A 19118-nucleotide genomic window follows, 5' to 3' on the forward strand; every position below is an offset into this window, starting at 1 on the left:
GATATTTAGGTTGTCTGCGTGTCTCAGCTCTTGTGAATAGTGCTGCGGTGAACTTTAGAGTGCATGTATCTTTTTGAGTTAGAGTTTTCTCCAGCTATATGTCCAGAAGTGGATTACTGTTTTGTATGGCTATAGTCCGTGGGGTCGCAAAGACTCGGATGTGACTGAGCAACTAAGCACACAGCACAGCATGGCCACTCTTAGTCTTTTCCTCTTTCTGAGTCGTATAATTGACCCTTCAACCACACAGGTTTGACCTGTCCAGGTCCACTCGCATAGAGCCTGTTTTTAAGCAGTAAGTACTACGGTACTGCACAGTCTGCATACACAGAGGCCGAACATGAGTTATATGTGGGTTTTCAGCTGTGGGCAGGTTGGGAGCCCAATTTGTAAAGCAGCTGTTTCTCTCACGGGTATCAGGTGCTATGGTTTTGTTTTTCATACGCTGATGCAGATGTGTAAGTGATATTTAATATACCTTTACAACAGGAAGGTAAATGGGGCCTCCCCCAGTATAAAGACAGCTGTACTGTGTTTGGGTTGCAAAGATAAATTTATACATAGAAAACAAGACAATATACAGAATATAAAGAAAGCAGAAACCCCAGAAAGTAGCAGCCTCTGGAAGCCCAGTTACAGCTGTGGACATGTTTGTGAGCTTGGTTTTGGGGGGTGGGGGGTAGGCAGGATGTGCTGTGAACTGAATGTAACCTCCTGTTCCACTTGGGCGTGGGGCTCGTTCCATGGCAGGGGCTCTAGAGTTCATCCTGCTCTCATTACAATCTTACTAGAGAACACCATCACATGGATGTTTCTGGATTTCTTTGAAACCGGTCTCCTGGTGATGGTCATAGATTTGTGTCCATGCTAGGAGTACCCATAAACACACCTGCTCTTGCCTAGTTCTCTCTACCAGGTTGCAGTGAAGCAGCCACCCCCGCGGGGAATAGAGATGCTGCCTGCTCTGTGTGGAGCACTGGGGGGCCCTTGATAAATGTTCACAGACTGTTCACGAGGGCCTGTTTTCCCAGCCACTCACAAGCAGACATTGTCATTTTCATAAACTTGCCATTTATCCAACACTGACTGGTACTTGATGCTGTGTCGTTTCAGGTATCCTGTTAGGAAACGGAGGTCATGGTCATCTCCATATACCTGGGTAGAGTGCCTAGCTGTTAGGTTTGCAGCTGGGGTTGAAGTCTGGGACACCCTCGGACTTAGGCTTTAACGTGGGAGGGTCGTGCTGTGGTCATTGAGGGTGGACACTGCTGGCTGCCTTGGTCAGAACGGGGGATGCTCAGCTGCACCAGGGGGAGTGGTCCCCCTGAGATGCCCCATTTAGACAGGTTAGTACAGCGCTACCCTTGGCTCTTTAGGTTGTAATTTAAAAAGACTTGACCCTTTCACAAGGTGTTCCAGTACTAAGGTGCTCTCCTCAGCATATCCCCCACCCGGGCAGCAGTGGCAGCTGTGGGGAGTTGCATCAAGTTCAGCTCTGTGTGGATCTGTAAAAATCAGTAAGACAGTCCTGTTGTTTATTTTATAACCGTTTTATTTAAGCTTGGGCCTTCCCCACTGCCCCCCCAGACCTAGACGTTGGCCTCTGCTAATCTCAGAGAAAGAGGACAATTCCAGCTGAAGTGTACAGTGTGGGTCTGGACTTTGCGTGTCCGCGGTCTCCAAGCATCATGCTTGCTCCATGGCCTGTGGCATGAGCTGCAGCTGCACTCGGGAAGCAGATGCTTGTGAGAAAGCAAGCTTTGTTTCTCCCCAACCACTTTCTCTTTGGACGTGGGCGGCAGTCCCTCTGAATGCTGCAGTTTCATGATCAGTGCCTCTTCATAGTCCTGGAAAGGTGGCGTCCTGAGCCTCACTGTCAGGGCCCTGCAGTCTTACAGCCATCTGACATCACCCTTCCTGTCAAGTCTACGCTGTCTTTTCTCAGACTGACCCCTTTATACCTGAAATGAACAAGGACCCCAAGGGCTTTTGTTTCTGTTTTATCTATTGATATTTCCCATGGTTGGCATTAAAAATGAGACATTAAGTTTACTTACTCACTTAGAAATAATAGCAAACACCTGCATATTAACATAAGTAACACTCTATGGAAACTATGTTCCAAGATAAGAAACAGCTTAAGGAGAAAGGTGGTTTGGGGTTTTATATGTCTGACTTAGGCAAGGCAACAGTAGCCAGATTCTCCTGCCTGCTTCTGCATTCCAGCTATCATCACACCAACATCATTTAGCTTCTGAAAAACTACCCTGCCCCTGAAAGGTCACAGAACACTTCCATGTTATTATTTAGTCACTTTGCTAAGTAGTGTTGTACAAATGCTTTGACCTTGGAAGCCAGCTGGAAGGTCCGGGGGCCACACTTTGAGAACCTCTGCCTAGATCATGATTAGAAATGCTCTTGTTGAGAAATGAAAATTGAAAAAGACAGTTGTCCTGAACTTTAACACCTGGGAAATGGATTACTGTTAAGAAGATAGGCAGAGTCTTTGAATGTGGGCGTCTCAACGCTTTCCTTGCTTTGGGGGAAAGGAGTGGAATACGGCCAGTTTGCCGTCCCCAGTGAGGAGGGTTCAATGCACACGTCTCCCTCTCAGTGGGCCGCCTGGAATGAGAGGCTTGGAGTGTGGCCAAGGTGCCTGCTGGGTGAAGAGGTCTCAGAGGGCTTTTGACCTGAGGGTGTTTTGCCTTTACTGTACGACGTCCTCTCCTCACCCACAGCCTCCCACTGGACCCTAACTAGCAGCTCTTGCCACCATGAGACAGTCAGGGCTTGCTCTGGGCACTGTGGGTGATGTGGGATCTTGTCCCTGCCATGGGAGTAGCCAACCCAGATGCACTCGGGACCCAGATGGACCATTGTAGATACAAAAGCAGTAGGGCAGGCAGTGGGGAGCTGGAGGGTCAAGGTTCTGTGTTAACAGCCATGGGACTTGGAGATGCTGGGGAAGCAGCTGCTGGGGTGCCTGCACGGATGGCTGTTCTGGAAGGTACTTTCCATGTCCAGGTCCCGGCTGTGACCACACAGTCACTGTTGCCCTCTGTCTTGGTTGGGGAAGGGGAGGCGTGGCGCCCATTTGGGACCCCATCCCAGTGCTGTCCTGGGCATTTAGCGGTGGCCAAATTCACCCCATCCTGCACACTCAGTAAGGATAAGAGCCTGTGCAGTTCAGAGGGTCCCTAAGACCCCAGCGATGGCCTTACAAGCACCAGCCCCCAGGGTATAGGGTTCAGGTTCCCTTGACCAGTGTTTGAAGCCATGTTTTCCTGTTCCCTGGGAGGCAAGAGGAGCTGCTGTGACAGAGACCTAGACTGAGGGGTTTTACACAGTGGACTTGAGTTTCCGCAGCTCCGGGGGCGGGAGGCCTGGGGTCAAGGTGCCGGGGCAGTTCGATCCTGGTGGCAGGGCCATGGGTGAGCTCTGGGGCCTCTTGCCAAGCCAGTCACCCCATCTGTGAAGGCTCAGGGGGTGCAGATGTGCAGACCACTACAGGAGCTTGTCTGCGGTGGCAGGGCTCTGTGGAGGACAGGGGGCCTCGTTTCTTCTGTGACCTCGACGTGTTCGGGTGGCTTATCCGGTCACAAGCCTGTGTTTTCACTAGAAACTGGGGAGAGACACTGGAGCAGCCACTGCCACCTGCACACAGGGCGCTGGGGGCCTGACCTCGCTAGAGCTTGGCCGGGACAGACGTCAGTCCAAGCGAGTTTTTAAGCAAAAAGTTTTGGTTTTTGTCTCCACATACCTGTAAAGCAAAAACACCTCAGAAATGTTAAACAGCAGGGTTGTTCCTAGATTTCTCTCTGCGATTACCTCTTGAGAAGCTTATTGTGCTGCAGGCACCTTTGATTCAGGGTAATTTTAGTAACCTCAGGGTTATCCTGATGGGGCTCCTGAAGGACTGAAGTGTCATCTGTACATTCGAGTCAGGATGAGTGTGGGGTGACCTGTGGTCAGAGGACACCCACCTTTCAGGGTGTTTCCCATCATCTGAAATTCCTGGACAGGCCGTCAGTAGTGACTGTTCTGTTAATAAAAACGGAATAGTGAAAGGGGCTTTAATTGGGAAAGCTTGCCTCTTTTTCTCCTGGTAGGTAGTTTAAAGAACTTTTAACATCTTCTCAGTCCCTCTTCACCCACAGCACAGAATTAGTCAGACGGAAGACCCTTAACATGAAATCTCAGTAGCTGTGAACCTTGGCCTCACCTGGCAGAACTATAAAGTGAGTTAGCACAGCCCAGAGTAATGAGGTAATACTGTGCTGCTGCTGCTAAGTCGCTTCAATCGTGTCCGACTCTGTGCGACCCCATAGACGGCAGCCCACCAGGCTCCCCTGTCCCTGGAACTCTCCAGGCAAGAACACTGGAGTGGGTTGCCATTTCTTTATCCAATGCATAAAAGTGAAAAGTGAAAGTGAAGTCGCGCAGTCGTGTCCAACTCTTTGCAACCCCATGGACTGCAGCCCACCAGGCTCCTCCGTCCATGGGATTTTCCAGGCAAGAGTACTGGAGTAGGGTGCCATTGCCTTCTCCAGAGGTAATGCTGTAGTTGGGAATATTTTGCAGTTGTGAGGTTTTGAGGACCAGCCTGTTTTGCTGCCAGGTACGGCAGGGCACGGAGAAGGCAATGGCACCCCACTCTAGTACTCTTGCCTGGAAAATCCCAGGGATGGGGGAGCCTGGTGGGCTGCCGTCTATGGGGTCACACAGAGTCGGACACCACTGAAGTGACTTAGCATAGCATAGGGCAGGGCAGGTGTGTGCTTGCCTGTTACCTTCTTGAGAAACGTAGCTGTTTGGTCGTTGTACTATGAAAGTAGGAGCTTCATTGCAGTTGTATATTATAACTTAAAGTGTCTCAGAGAAATAAACCCTCAGTCCATAGACCTGAACATCTTTAAATGACCAAGATGTGGTTACTTGCATGTTGCAAGTTTGTAGAAGCCAAGCCTTCAGATGTATCTGGTTGTAGAGTCCAGTTTCACCCACGTTGTTGGGGGAGCATGTTTTTTGTTCTTAAAATCATTTCTGGCAGCTTATTTTTCAAGGGTTGGACAATGTGAAGGGAAAATTAAGTGGTGGTTTTAGACCAGTTTTGTGGAAGGAAATGTTTGTTCTCTTCCGACCCTAAAGTGTGAATACGTGTGACTGCTTGACATGGATCCAGCGTGTCCTTAAGCAACTAGAAATGTCATGTTACAGATGTTCGTGGTGTGTATCGAAACCCTTTTGGAGGGTAGGCTTGGAAACCCTGTCCAGGCTCACAGCCTTGTGAGCAGGTCCCGCCAGTGGGCACGCGCCACTGGCACAGAGGTTCCTGGCAGCGTACCCCCAAGGGGACAGAGGTGCCCGCAGAGCATTGCTGCTGGACTGCATTTTCTGGGTGTGTGGCAGGTGTTTCCTCAAAGATACACAGTGTGAGTCTTGAAGAAAGCAATGGACAGTATTTGTTACTGATGAAAAAAATGCCAGCTTAAGATTAGAATTTTGAAAAGCTTTTATCTGCCACCATGAGCTTGATTGTCCCAGTAAGGAAAAACATTTCAGGAGATGGACGCTGGCATTAGCAGACATGTCTCATACTGGCTAATGAGATATGCCAGTCTGTGGACTCTGTACGTGTGCACATGGGCACAAGAGGCACTCTGAGTGCCTTAACAGTTTTATATAGTTAGGCTGTAAGCCTAGGAACGTGTGCAGAGTTCACGGATGTGGCTTCAGGTTCCTGTCACAACCGCTTTTTGGGGAAGTGCAATTTGTCAAGGTTTACTGTGGTATGAGGGAATGTCCGCAATTCTGAAAGTCTTCCTCAGGTTTAATTTTGGAAATACACATCCCACATGAGCAAATGCTCTTTGGGGCCCTCAAGTTTTAGGGATATCACCGGGCCTCAACAACAAAAAGTCGGAGTGGAGAGCTGCCTGGGAGGTGGGCTTCCGCCTGTCCTCGGGTGCTGATGGGTGCCTTCAGCACCCCCAGGGGAGCCTGGGGAACCCACAGTTTCTCGCTGGTATTTGCACGTCTACTTAGTAGGAAATGGAGCCGTTTTCAGCTGAGAGGACGTTTGCATTTAGGAACTTTAAGATTGTACATTTCAGGGTATCCAGTGTTTGCCTCTGGGTTTCTCTTTCCCAGTTTTAGGAGTGCCTACCGTCCTTTTCCTCTCTGGAGTCGTCGTTGCTGGTACAGTGTGATCACTGTTTGGTGACCTGCTGTTGTATGTGGACCTACTTTAAGTTGTGTTATTTTTTTTTAACTTGCCTTGATCTTAGAGGTTTTGTTTTTTTTTTAATCTTGGTAGACTTGTTTCATGACCTGAAATTTTATGTTTGAATTTGTGAAGAAATCATGAAATTGATTTTGCAAGTATAAAATCAAGAAAAATGAACCAAATTGTCTAAAATTATATTATGTTTTGAGTTAAGTATTTCACTCCACTTAACAGAAATAACTGGATTTTCCTTTTTTGATTTTTCAGAACTCAAATCCAAAGGCATGATTTTTTTAGATTAGCATAAATTTTTAAAACTTTTTTTTCCTGAGAATGTCCTAATTTCTTTACTTTTTTCATTGTTGTGAAATATAAAAGTAAGAATTATTTCCAGTACCTTCTGAGAAGTTTCTCATTTTGAAATGGGTTTACCACTTGAAAGAGATGCAGTGGCCATGGTGTTGGGGATGGAGGGTGGCCAGAGTGAGATGGGCTCTGTCCCTTTAAAAGGAGGTGTGATGGAATGTTTGTCCTGAAGTCACTAAGGAGACCACAGTTAACAGGGGAGGCAGTTGGAGTGAGGCGAGGAAGAGGTGAGGTGAGGCGAGGCACAGGCAGGGGTCTTGGGTACAGAATGTGAAATGTGTTAAAATGTTAATACTGAGAATTTACCTAGAAACAGAAATGTGTTTGTGGAGCATTTAGGTATGATGATTGAATGAGGAGACAGGAGGAGAAATGTTCTGTAAATGCATAAATACACAAAGATAAGCTGTACCACAGGGATGTCCAATAATTATTAGTCTTCTGAAATCTTTATTAGATTTTTTAACTAAAAGGACAACATAGCTACAGTGTTAAGAATTTCTAAATAATTGCTTTCACATATAATTTTCTTGTTCATCTTTTCATTTCTTGTTCCTGATTCTCCCTCTGGTTTTTATTGGCCTGGGTCCATCAGAAGTAGGGTTGTAATTAGGAAGGAGCTGATACCAGTGACTGATTTTGAAATCCTCCCGCCCACTCAGGCCTCTGCACTCGACCACCAGCTCCCTCTCCACCAGGGTGCCAACCATGGCCTGTCCCAGCCCTGCTTTCATCGTGTAGTCAAAGTATGCATCTTCCCTTTTTAAAAAAAGTCCTTGCAGGGGAGCCGTATTTGTGGACTGGGTGGATGTCTTTGTAGGTCATATAATGTAGACTTAAGAGATTGCTTGGAAAGTTTTGTGCCTTTTTTTCCCTTAAATGTGATTTTAGTTCTGGTTGCTTTAGATCTTTAAACTGTTTTTTTGTTTGTTTGTTTGTTTTAGGAGCTTACTCCGTGGACACAGTCTCAAGATAATTTACCTTGTGATCTGTGAACAGTGGCTGACGACAGCAGCATTGGGGGCCTGGCGCTTTCCTTGTGCCACGAGGTTGTAACGGCCCTGTTTGTGCTGGGTTTAGGAAGTCGGGAGAAGCGCCCATGCTTCTGTGTGGGGCAGGTAACAACGGCAGTAGTGTTGACATCTTACTGACCAGAGATGTACTGATGCGTCTTTTGTTATCCAAATGTTATTTACCAGAGACATTTCAGTCTTACATAACAAATTATTAGCCACAGTTTTGTTTTTGCAAAACTCCCACAGTTGATAATATGTTAAATGCCAACAACACAATTTTAACATCAATGTCATGTTTTTATTTCAAAAGTGGCATTATATATGTATAAAAACTGGTGTACCATTAATATTTGTTGGAAATATTCTAAACTTTAGCCCAAGAGTGTCTAATCAGTCATTAGATTGGATGTTCCTTTAGTTTACAATGACATGTATTCTTGCTGGTGAGGGCTGTATCTTGTAGAGGAGAGTCCTTCCTGCAGAAAGCCTTGGGTGACCAGGACAGTGGCGTGGCCCTTGAGGGCACGATGTCACAGGGTGGGTGCTGATGTCACAGAGCGTGGGCCAAGGCCCAGAGTGCAGAACTGCAGGTCTGGATGGGGGATGGGAGGTGACACCACTTGGTGGGAACCAAACAGAGAGTTCCGTGGTGTGTGACTTGGAATTTTGTGTGTTTTCTGTTTGAAGGTTTTCATTCTGTACGAGTCCTTCCCCCGGGATGGAACGTGGCATAAAATCTGAGTTGTCATTAGCATTTAAATGTAATTGAAGCCTGTACAGCTTGGGGAAAAAATTCTTAAGGTATATACTGTATTTTTTCAGGCTTTTTTCATTTGAAATAAGAACAAAGTTTTCACGAACCGGGGCCTTTAATAATCTCTTAGAAGAGAGAAGAAATAGATGCACGAGGTGCCATCTGGCTGAGTGTCCCTGCTGCGGACCTGAGTGCAGAGCTGGGTGACCCCTGTTGTGTCGACACAGTCTCGGCTTTAGGATCTGGGTGGGTTCGGTGGGGCTGGGTGTTCAGAGTGCAAACGAGCCCGTCTCCACCCTTCCCCTGCTGGATGGTGGACATCTTACACTCTGGGGCTCCAGAGTTCTGGGCCCGGAGCCAGCCAGGTGGGAGGTGGGCCCATGTCTCCCTGTGGGGAGCCAGAGAGCCCCTGCTGCCCTTCCTGCCCCGTCCTGGCAGCATTACTGCCCAATTCCTCATTCTCCTTGACTTCTGGTATACATGCTTATCCTCAGCAGTCAGGGGACACATTCATAGATGCAGTTTGCTCGCTGGGTTTTCCTCCTGAGCATGGGATTCGTCACTGAATCCTCCTGCACTGTAGAAGCATTTTTGCTTTCTGTAGGTTGGGTTCTCCCATGTGTGAGGGAGTGTCCCCTGTGCTTGCTCGTAGCTGATGGGTGTCAGGCCCGGACCGCAGCCCTGGCTGATGCCTGACATGGCCTGGTTGTGTTTCCTTGTCAGGTATGGATGACAAGGGTGACCCAAGTGGTGAGGAGGCGCCCAAAGCCATCAAGCCCACCAGCAAGGAGTTCCGGAAGACTTGGGGCTTCCGGAGGACCACCATTGCTAAGCGCGAGGGTGCCGGGGATGCGGAGGTGGACACCCTGGAGCCGTCGCCCCGGCAGCAGCAGAGCCCATCCCTGCGGCGCAGTGGGCGGCAGCCGAAGCGCACTGAGCGGGTGGAGGAGTTTCTAACCACTGTGCGGCGCCGTGGCCGTCGGAGTGCCCCCGTGTCCCTGGAGGACTCTGGGGAGCCAGCGTCCTGTCCAGCGACAGACGCGGAGACCGCCTCTGAGGGCAGTGTGGAGAGCGCCTCGGACGGGAAGAGTGGGCCCAGGTCCAGCTCCACGGGTGCTAAGCAGCGGCTGGCCTCCTCGGCAAAGGCCAGAGAGGGCGAGGACGAGGACGACACGTCCGACAGCGACAGCGACGGACTGACCTTGAAGGAACTCCAGAACCGCTTGCGGAAGAAGCGTGAGCAGGAGCCCGCGGACCGGCCCACGAGGGGCATCCAGAACCGCCTGCGGAGGAAGCGGCGAGAGGAGGAGGACCCGGCTGAGACCGTGGACGTCCAGGCAGGGGATGTGATGGAGGGCTCACTGCCCGCCTCACGGGAGCCTGAGGGCGACCTGGGGGCTGCGGCCCAGGCAGCAAAAGAGGACAGAGAGGGCCGGCAGGATGGGAGAGTGGCCCCAGGAGGGAGAGCCGAGGAAGCCGCAGACTCGGTCCGGCACAAGCCGGAGTGTGAGGTGTACGACCCCAGCGCCCTGTACTGCCTGTGCCGCCAGCCTCACAACAACAGGTGGGTCGTGGGGGACGGTTGGGGGCAGAGCCAGGGAAACTGCCGGAGACTTCACTGTTCTCTTAAGAGAGTCTTAAGCTGGCCTGAATGAGTGACTTGTTCGTTGGGAAAGATGAGCAAGTCATTGTCAGAAAGAAACCAGTGGAGTGGGTGGGCACTACCCAGAACCATGCCCTTTTCAGGTGGTGGCTGGTGTGGGATGTTGGCTGCCTGGTTACACCAGCCATGGCAGTGAATGGGTGTGATGGCTTGCACCAGAGTGGGTCTGCTGCCCAAGAGAGCCCTCAGGACGCTGCTCAGACTGGCTGTGACTGGGGCACAGTGTGGACATTGGGTAGTTGCAGGGGTAAAGGAGTGGCTGCCATTCTGTGGACAGGCATTTGCGGTCCAGGGCAGGATGCCCTCGAAGAAAAGGATGTAATTTGGTAATGTACAGTGGTAATAGAACTGAGAGAAGGGCACACTGACATTCTTTATGCTCCGTGTTTCTGTAATTTTTTTTAAAAACAGAGTGAATTTGACTTATTGATATTTTTAAAATTGAGTTTGTCTCTCCCTTTTCATTCCTGATACCATTGGCTTCCCTGGTGGCTCAGGCAGTAAAGAATTCGCCTGCAATGCGGGAAACCTGGGTTCAATCCCTGGGTTGGGAAGATCCCCTGGAGGAGAGAATGGCAACCCACTCCAGTATCCTTGCCTAGGCAATCCCATGGACAGAGGAGCTTGGCAGACTACAGTCCATGGGGTCGCGAAGAGTTGGACACAACTGAGTGACTAACACTTTGACCGTTGTTTTATTTCAGGTTTATGATTTGCTGTGACCGATGTGAAGAATGGTTTCATGGTGACTGTGTGGGCATTTCTGAGGCTCGAGGGCGCCTCTTGGAGAGGAATGGGGAAGACTACATCTGCCCCAACTGCACGATCCTGCAGGTGCAGGATGAGGCCAGCTCAGAAGCCACAGACATGCAGGACACGAGGTCAGGACCCCTGGGTGCCGACAGCACGGACTTCACCAGTATAGGAACCGTGGAGCAGAAATCAAGTGAAGACCAGGGAATTAAGGGTAGAATTGAAAAAGCTGCAAACCCAAGTGGCAAGAAGAAACTCAAGATATTCCAGCCCGTAAGTACTTATTTCCTGAGGCCGACGGTAGAGGTGACTGTAAGCCCTCAACTGCCTTTGGCAGAAACATCAAGATCGGAAGCGTCTGTCTTCTGAGATAAGTTAGGTTTTCCCTGCAGTGACTGGCGTAGGGCTGGGCTCTGTGGGCTCTTGGGTCCATGCACCTGCTCAGGGCCAGCATGGCCTGGTCTGTTTTTTGATGTTGTTAACTGTGTCTGTCTCCTGTGCTGTGATTACTGATTTAACGTATTTCATAATTTTTTAAAAAAATTAGTCTTTAGTGTTCTCACGACCAGCATCCTGAGCTTAAAGTTTAAGTGCATGTATTAAGAAAATTACTTTCGAGTCACAGAAGCACATGTGCACCTGTATCACCTGCCCTGTCTTGAGAAAACCAGTAGTCTTATCCCCACCTCAAGGCAAGATGCCGAGGCCACCCAGAGCGGCGGCACAGCTCCTCAGGGTGACAAGATGACTGTGCCTGATACACCCTCTGTGATGGTGTTCCCCACTCGCCAGTGTTTGTGCAGCTCTTTTTTCCTCCTTTCCCAGCTCTTTTCACACATGTCTTGTCCAGGGGTTGTGGTTTCCGTGCATCTTGAGAACTGTCTCAGGTGCTCACAAGTGTCATACTCAGTGTGTCTTCACCCCAAGCCTTCCTTGAATTAGGGGCCCACCCCACCACCATGGCCCATCTCTTGTAGGTGTTGTACACGCAGGGGTCCTGTGGTGGGGTCCTGTGGTGGCCATGTCAGCACCCTTGCCATCACCCCCTTGCAGTGAGTTAGCTTTGAGGCCTGGACCCTGTCCTGGGGGTGTGAAGAGGCACTAAGTGGAAATATGAGAATAACTAGTAATTAAGGAAAACATAACAGAAATGGAAATCAGCAGGAAGCATCATCTTCCTGCTGTGTTTAAGACTGCACATAAGCTTAAGTGTTTTTTCTGGGTAAAACTTGGATTCTGTGGAGGAAAGTCAGTTAAGTACATTATTTGAGGAAAAAGATTTTGCTCAAGTGCATTTCATGTATATGTCACATACATTATTAGTCTTGACCATTAAAATGTGCTTTAGTAATCATGGCCACAAGCAGCTGTGTTCAGCCCTTGTCATATTCCAGATTGCTGCTGGATAACAGGTGACCAGAACTTAGCGACTTAGACAATACACGTCCATTAACCCAGAAACCCAGGCCTAGCTGAGCCAGGTCCTTGGTTCTGGGTCTTATAAGACTGCTCTCCATGTGTCAGTGGGGCTAGGGTCTCATCAGTCTTGGCTGGGGTAAAATCCACTTCCAAAAGCTTTCACGTAACTTAGCATATGAAGTATGTTCCTGGCAGTTTCTGTGGCATGCTTATACTGGACCTGTTGTTTCTGAGATCCGTGTGTAATTGGGTGTTCTGACTGTTGCCTGAGGTCCTTGACTGCAGAGCCTAGGCCTGGGCAGCCTCCCAGCAGAGCCAGCAATGGAGTGTTCACTCTTCTGGAGGCTCAGTTCCTCTTTTGAGGGTTTTTACCTGATAAGTCAAACCTTTGGACTAACTCAAAAGCCTCTTACCTGGTATCTTAATTAAATTGGCAAAATCCATGCCCATTCGGTCAATGACAGAACCTAATTCTGGTGTGAAATCCCGCTGTGTTGAGAAGTGTGCAGCAGAAGTCCTCTCAGAGTTCTGCCCACTGTGCGGGGCATGAAAGGTGGTTGAAAACGTGATGCCTTACTCAGTGGAGGAGGGTTTATGTGTTTTGAATAAACAGATACATTTTTATGCATAATCATTCATACATGATTAAAGGTGTTAATCTCGGTACCATAAATAGTGACCTTACAGAGCATGGTGCCTGCCCCAGCAGGGGAGTACCTTGAACCCGTGTCTGGTCTTGCAGGTCGTGGAAGCGCCTGGTGCTGCCAAGTGCATCGGCCCTGGGTGCTCAAGCGTGGCACAACCCGACTCGGTCTACTGCAGCAACGACTGCATCCTGAAGCACGCTGCGGCCACCATGCGCTTCCTGAGTGCAGGGAAGGAGCAGAAACCCAAAGCAAAAGAAAAGCTGAAGACAAAGCCAGAAAAAATCGTTCTTCAAAAATGTAGCGTTCAAGTAAGTTGACCAAGACCAGCAATTTGCGTAGTTGAAACCAAAATCACCGGGAGGTGCCAGGCTTGGTGGGTTGATTGAGAGAGAGGAAGGTACACAGGCCTAGAGGGGCCAAGACGCCTGCACGCTGCCCTCCGCCTTCCCCACCAGTGTTCTGGTCAGAATTATGAAGAGGCACGTGTTCTCATGTTTTCTTCTCCTGTCTCTAGCTGAGGGACTAACAGAAACACGGAAGCCAGTGGCTGCATGGAGTAGCTCCCCCCGCAGATCAGCCCTCTTGGGAGCGAGTGGTCCCTGTTGGAGTCTAGGCAGTGGGGTTGGGAAGCGGGCCCTGAGGGTGCCCACATTGAGTGTTTGGGGGGGTGCAGGGGTACGCCTGTCCTCTCCATGTGCTGTTAAGTCCACAGCCCCTGTCTGGGCAGTGTTGCTTGGGTGCATTTTCAAATGGGGGCACTGCCTGCTGTGCTCGCGCTTCATTTCACTGCTTCGCTCCAAAGCCCCTCGTTGTCCTGTCAGCCTGGCCCCTCAGCAAGATGCTAGGGCGGTGGCCGATGCAGCTCATGGGCTGGGGTGACCCAGGAGCTGAGTGTGTCCTGACCTGCGCCGCTGAGTAAAACAACTGCAGGCTAGCTTCGGTGATCTCCCTAGTGATTGGGGCTTTACTGATTATCCAGGCAGGCATTAAAATCTCTTCTGTGCACAAGAGACTGGCTTCAGACAAGAAGGAAAACGTGGTGAAGAAGGCAGCAGTGGCCCCTCCCAGGAACGAGGTCCTCACTAAGGAGCCAGTCTGTGAGAGCAGCACGCCGTCCTGGGCCAGCGACCACAATTACAATGCAGTAAAGCCAGAACAGACTGCTGCCCCCTGGCCGCCACTGTTGTATAAATGTATGTATCACCCAGGGGGAGCTCTGGACCCTTCCTGGTCTTTCTGGACGGCCATGCACTCAGGCCTGTTCAGAGCTAGGAGTTGTAGCCATGTGTGGTGCTGCACCTGCAGAGATTGGAGCCCTTGCCCGAGGCCAGGAGGCCTCCTGAGCCTGGCGCACCTTTCCTTAGTCTGTCGGGACTTCCTGTCAGTGTTTCCAGAAAGCTGTACCAGCTCATGGCTGAATGTTCACCTCTGACCATTGATGTCTTTAATCACTTTCTTTATTATTAGGCTCTGGTAAGTATGTGTAGTGTCTTCAACAGAACCTGATGGTGGGGCACTCATCCCACCCCCAAGGTCCGCCGGAGTCTGCCACGGTGCCACCACCGCCGGGAGCTCTCCACATGGGGCTGTGCCATGCAGCCTGCTCCCTACACACGTGACCCTCTCTTCTCTGTATGTTGTGGGAATCTCTTACTGCACAGTAGTGATGTAGCTGATTTTCAGCTGAAGTATGATTTTCAGGAGTTAAATTATTTTTGACCAAACTGGGATTTTTTTCACGTCCAATTCACATACTACACATGACATAAATACACATGCCAGTCCTGAAGGCCCTGGCCCACTTCCTGTGCTGGAAGGTAAGTGAACAAGACATCTCTGCGCTGAGCAGCACCCAGACCAGGAGTCCCGCCCTGCCCTCCTCCCCCACTTCCTGGGAATGGGCTTGGATGGGTCAGACAGGCTCATGCAGTCCCAGAGGAGACTGTGCAGCTTGACTCTCCTCTGTTCTTATTTCTCAGCCTCATTCTCCAAAATTAAATTTTGGACGCTTAAATTGCTCCAGGGCACATTGTATTCTGTGATTGAGATTATTTTGTGCTCAGGTTTAATTTATGCTCTTAAACTCTTGCAACTTTTTTGAAAGCACCAAAAGGTTAAGTGGTCCTAAATTTCCAGATTACAGGCGAGTGCTGCCTCCCTTCAGCCCAATCTTAAGCTAGTCCCCCAAAGGGGGACCTCCTGGCTATAATGTGGCTAGAAAACTGCATAACTAGATGCATTTTTGAGAATGTAAATGACCCAAGACCTAAGAAATGAAGTTGCAAGTAAACTGCAAAGTGATACTACGTGTATGTATGTATATATATACATATATATATATATATTTTCGGATATTAGGAGTGAGTGGTTAAATATTAACCAGATGCTGTATTAAAATGAGTTTCAATACACCTCAGATTGTTTGAACTAAGAACTTCGTGCTAACAACGTGTCAAATTTCCATCAAATTATAGCACCTCAACACAGTAGAGGTACACCTCTACACAGTAGCACTTTACAGGGCTTATGATTGGACCTAACTGTAACCATCACCCGGCTGTGAGCGGGCGGGGAACAGCCTCTCTGGGATCCTGTGCTAACTGCTCTCGGTTGGTTGTAGGCATGTGGCAGAATAAAAGGAAGACCGGGGTGTAGCCACAAACTTGGGTGATTGATTTCTCTCCAATTTCCTTCTCTGTCGACCAGGATCCCCCAGGCTCTGAGCTAGGAGTCAGCTGTAGGGTGCTCCACAAGTTAGGAAAGTTGACAGACAGGAGGGGTGGGCGCTTGTCCCCCAACTCTTTATTCTGGGTTTTTGGTGGAAGACTGGGGTGGAGGGGTGGGGAGGTGGGGAGATCGGCCCACGAGGAGGCAGTGACTGCTCACAGGCGGGGTTTTCTCTTCCCTCTGCCCTGCCTTTTCTTTCTGCACATCAGCTCCTCACTGACTTTCCCAGCACATTTACGGCTCAGAACCATGTGGATGGATAGCCACAACTTTCAAGCCTGCATAAGGCTAGTTTTTGAGCTAGTTGAGCTAGTTGCTTCTGATGATTTTTTGTTATCCCAGAAATGTCATCTTCCCAAAAGATGATTGGGAGGAGCGTTAAAGGGCGCTGGTAAACACCCGACTTCGCCTCGGTGAGTAGCAGCTATGCCTCTGCCTCTTCCCCAAACCACCACCTGACAGGGCGGGGGCTGCGGACCTTCCCCAGGGCCCTGCACACACACTCAGCAGGACCCTTACCTGCCACCCGAGCCTCAGGTGTGACTTTTCTCTGGGTGCAGGTGATGCCAGGACAGTCATCAGGAGGGGGCGTTGTCCACATGGCCCTGGGTCCAGGTCAAGTCTTGGGTAGATGTTGGGAGGTCAGCGTGCTGCCCCGGCGGTGCTCTGGACGCTCCTCTCCCAGGCTGGCCCCGGCCTGAGGTTGTGGGTGAGGGGCAGCCCTTGTTGTGCATGAGGGCTCTGACCTACTGCCCCCGCGGACGTAGAGCCCTTCACATCCTTGGGGTGATGGGAGTAACATGTACTTGCTCTCTGATATTTATTTATATTGTTTTTCAGAGTTTCTGTACAGTTTAGCTTAGGGAAACAGTTGCCGTTTTATTTCTCCCCCAAATTATGATGTATGTTCCTGTTTTCATAGTTCTGAAACTCGTTTTTCCTCTCCACCTCCTCCTCTTCACTTCTCAGTACTATCCAGGCACAAAGAGGGCTGAAGTGTTTTTTCTGAAGTGTCCCTGGTTTGTTAGAATTTGAAAGTGGGACTCTGACAGACTCAGAACATTTCCCCATATTTTAGGCTCCCTCCATGGCCCCGAGGTGATTTGAACAAACACGGGATTTGAACAAAATTTTGAATGAAAAATGAAATTTCTGCAGTTTCCTTTAGCTTTGAGAATTAAAATGGGAACCCCTGGCAGAACCTGTGCGCCAGGTCCAGTGATGCTGAGCAGCCTGCTGGGACACAAGTGTGGCCCCCGTGAGCCACGTGTCCAGTCTCCCAAGTTGCGGCTCCGTGGGCTCCAGGACCCAGGGATGTGGTTTCATAGGGGTGCAGGCTGTGAGAGGAGAAGAGCAGTCAGTAGTGATGGCCCCCTCAGAGAGACATGTTTTATCAGCTGCATGAGCCATTTTTATCCGTCTCTTCCAGGATAGTGGCAAAAAAAAAAAGTGTTTGGTGACAAACTAGCTTTGCACATCTGCATCTCTCCCCCCACTTGGAGTCAGAACCTGTTCTCATACAGGGTTCACCAAGATGGCTGTTTTTTGTTACCCATACAGCTGGAATGTTTTTGGATGTCATTGACATTATCTGGTATTTTTAAGTATTTTACTTCTCACAAGTGTTTGATTTTTTTAATAGCCAGCTGTTCAGAAAGTTAGTGCAGGGAAGGTTTTGCATGCACAGGTGTTTTCTCTGACAGACCCTCAGGTGTGCCCAGGCTGCCCCCCATAGTTCTGGTGTTTCACCGGGGGCATGGGGTAGAAGCTTCCAGCAGGACCGGTCTTGCTCACCACGCCTGCTCTTCTGTGGCCTGCGTGTGGCCTGTGGGGCTCTGCGTCTCCTGTGACACATGCAGACAAGCCCTGAGGCAGAGTCCCGAGGTGGCATCGAGTCCACAGGCCTCTGAAGATGCAGCTGTACACCCTCCCCTGTGGTTCACGGGGCTCGGGTGTGTTTGAACAGTTAACACCCTCGATGTTTGTTGCATATCACTGTGCACATAGTTATAGTCTTTCTTCTGAAAGTTAAAGAAGTTAACCTAAGAAGATCGGTAAAATTTTCCACTTTAAATTTATGTAAACGAAGCTTGGGGCGTTGCCGTGCACCAGGAGGCATCAACAGGACAAACAGCAAGGTAACTGCCGCTTAACCCTCCGGGTCAGCAGGTGCCTTGGGCCACAGGCTCCACTGAGCGCCACCCTTGGGGACTAGGGGCCTGCAGGGTGGGGGCAGTAAGCGTCCAACCTGCCCCTGGCCCCATCATGGTTCTTAAAGTTGTAGATGATTTAGGCACAGACGAGTGAAAACTGAACCTCATTAAAGTGGTAGGAGTGCCTGGTGGCAGGGTCGGAACTCAGGATACGCAGCAGCTCTGCTCCTGGTGGGGTCTCGGGACAGGGGTTACCCCCACCACTAGCCATGCAGACAGGACACGGGAACACTGCCTCCCATGGCCTCCGTCCCATGTCATCCTAGTGATTCCTGTTGAAGGGGTGACTGACCGTTTCTTTCATACATTACCAACCCATTATGGATCATTCAGTATTTTATTTTCAAAATGCTGTATGTGAAACTATTAAAACAGGAAGGGTTGTTTGCCTCTGAAAGTGTACTCGGTTTTTTGCAAATTTATTATGGATAGTTCTCTGCACCTCTCTAGGTGTAAGTCACTCAAATATTGGATATTAGTAAGAAAAAAGTCCATCTGGACAAGCTTTGGCCCCAAAGCAGGACAGTTAGGCTATGCACCCACATACAGACCCCTGCTGTGAGAGCTCGGGGCCAGAGCTCAGGCCTCCCAAGTTTTCTCTGTACCACCGCCCCCCCCCCCCCCCGCCCCCGCCCATGTAAGCATTACTACTACTACAGGAGAAATTCACTGAAGAATAATTAAGCAAAGGTACAAGAGCAAAATGGTGTTTTTCACACCAGGAGGAGTCAAAAAGTTGAGAGGCAGCATCATACATGGCCAGGCTGAGCTGAAAATAGAGCTGCTGATAACAGTGTGCGGAGTCCATCCCCCAGATCTACTATGGCCTCTGAGCCCTGGCTGGTCGGTTCCCTTACCCGATCCTTGGGCAGTAGCTGCCTTGTCTGGGCAGGTTTGTAGCCACGTGGGAATGGGCAAGGGGGGAAAGGGAGGGGGTCCTCTACTCACACCATGCGGTGAGTCGTGTTTGGCGCCTGGTCACACCAGAAGCTCTGATTCCTTTGACATTTACAGCCCGTGCTTCCTAAGAAGTGTCCCCCAGCCCGTGCTTCCCCTGTACCCCGCTTTCATTGTTACTCTAAGCCTCGTATCTAGGGGCCTTTAGGGTAAATTGGCACCTCGTTTGGGCAGGATGAAAGGCATAAAGCCATGGCCGTCCCTCAGGGTTTCTCGCCGGGCCCTGTGAGGAGCCACCCTGCAACAGCCTTGACTGGGCGCGGGCAGCCCGTCGCTGCTGCCTCGTCCTGCTGCAGCTGCAAAGCACTGACTGCCCGTGGAGGGCGGCCCTCCACGCCGCTGTCCTCCCGTCCCCACCGAGGCCCACCAGTGCCACC

The 19118-nt window shown here is 50.0% G+C and overlaps 1 protein-coding gene across 10 annotated transcripts in view; it reads left to right on the forward strand.

The window, feature by feature from the left end:
• DIDO1 (death inducer-obliterator 1) overlaps positions 1-19118 on the forward strand; it is a 49708-nt gene that overhangs the window by 11090 nt on the left and 19500 nt on the right. For 4 of the 10 annotated variants that reach the window (XM_055544494.1, XM_055544495.1, XM_055544496.1 and 1 more), the window contains 5 exons: positions 7537-7710; positions 9086-9926; positions 10730-11051; positions 12940-13152; positions 13824-14037. In XM_055544494.1, coding sequence (XP_055400469.1) covers positions 7692-7710; positions 9086-9926; positions 10730-11051; positions 12940-13152; positions 13824-14037 — 1609 coding nt within the window. In that variant the 5' untranslated portion in view covers positions 7537-7691. The other 6 variants (XM_055544498.1, XM_055544500.1, XM_055544499.1 and 3 more) reach the window with 4 other exon arrangements.

Source organism: Bubalus kerabau, chromosome 13, assembly GCF_029407905.1.
Source record: "Bubalus kerabau isolate K-KA32 ecotype Philippines breed swamp buffalo chromosome 13, PCC_UOA_SB_1v2, whole genome shotgun sequence".
NCBI classification, from domain to species: Eukaryota; Metazoa; Chordata; class Mammalia; order Artiodactyla; family Bovidae; genus Bubalus; species Bubalus kerabau.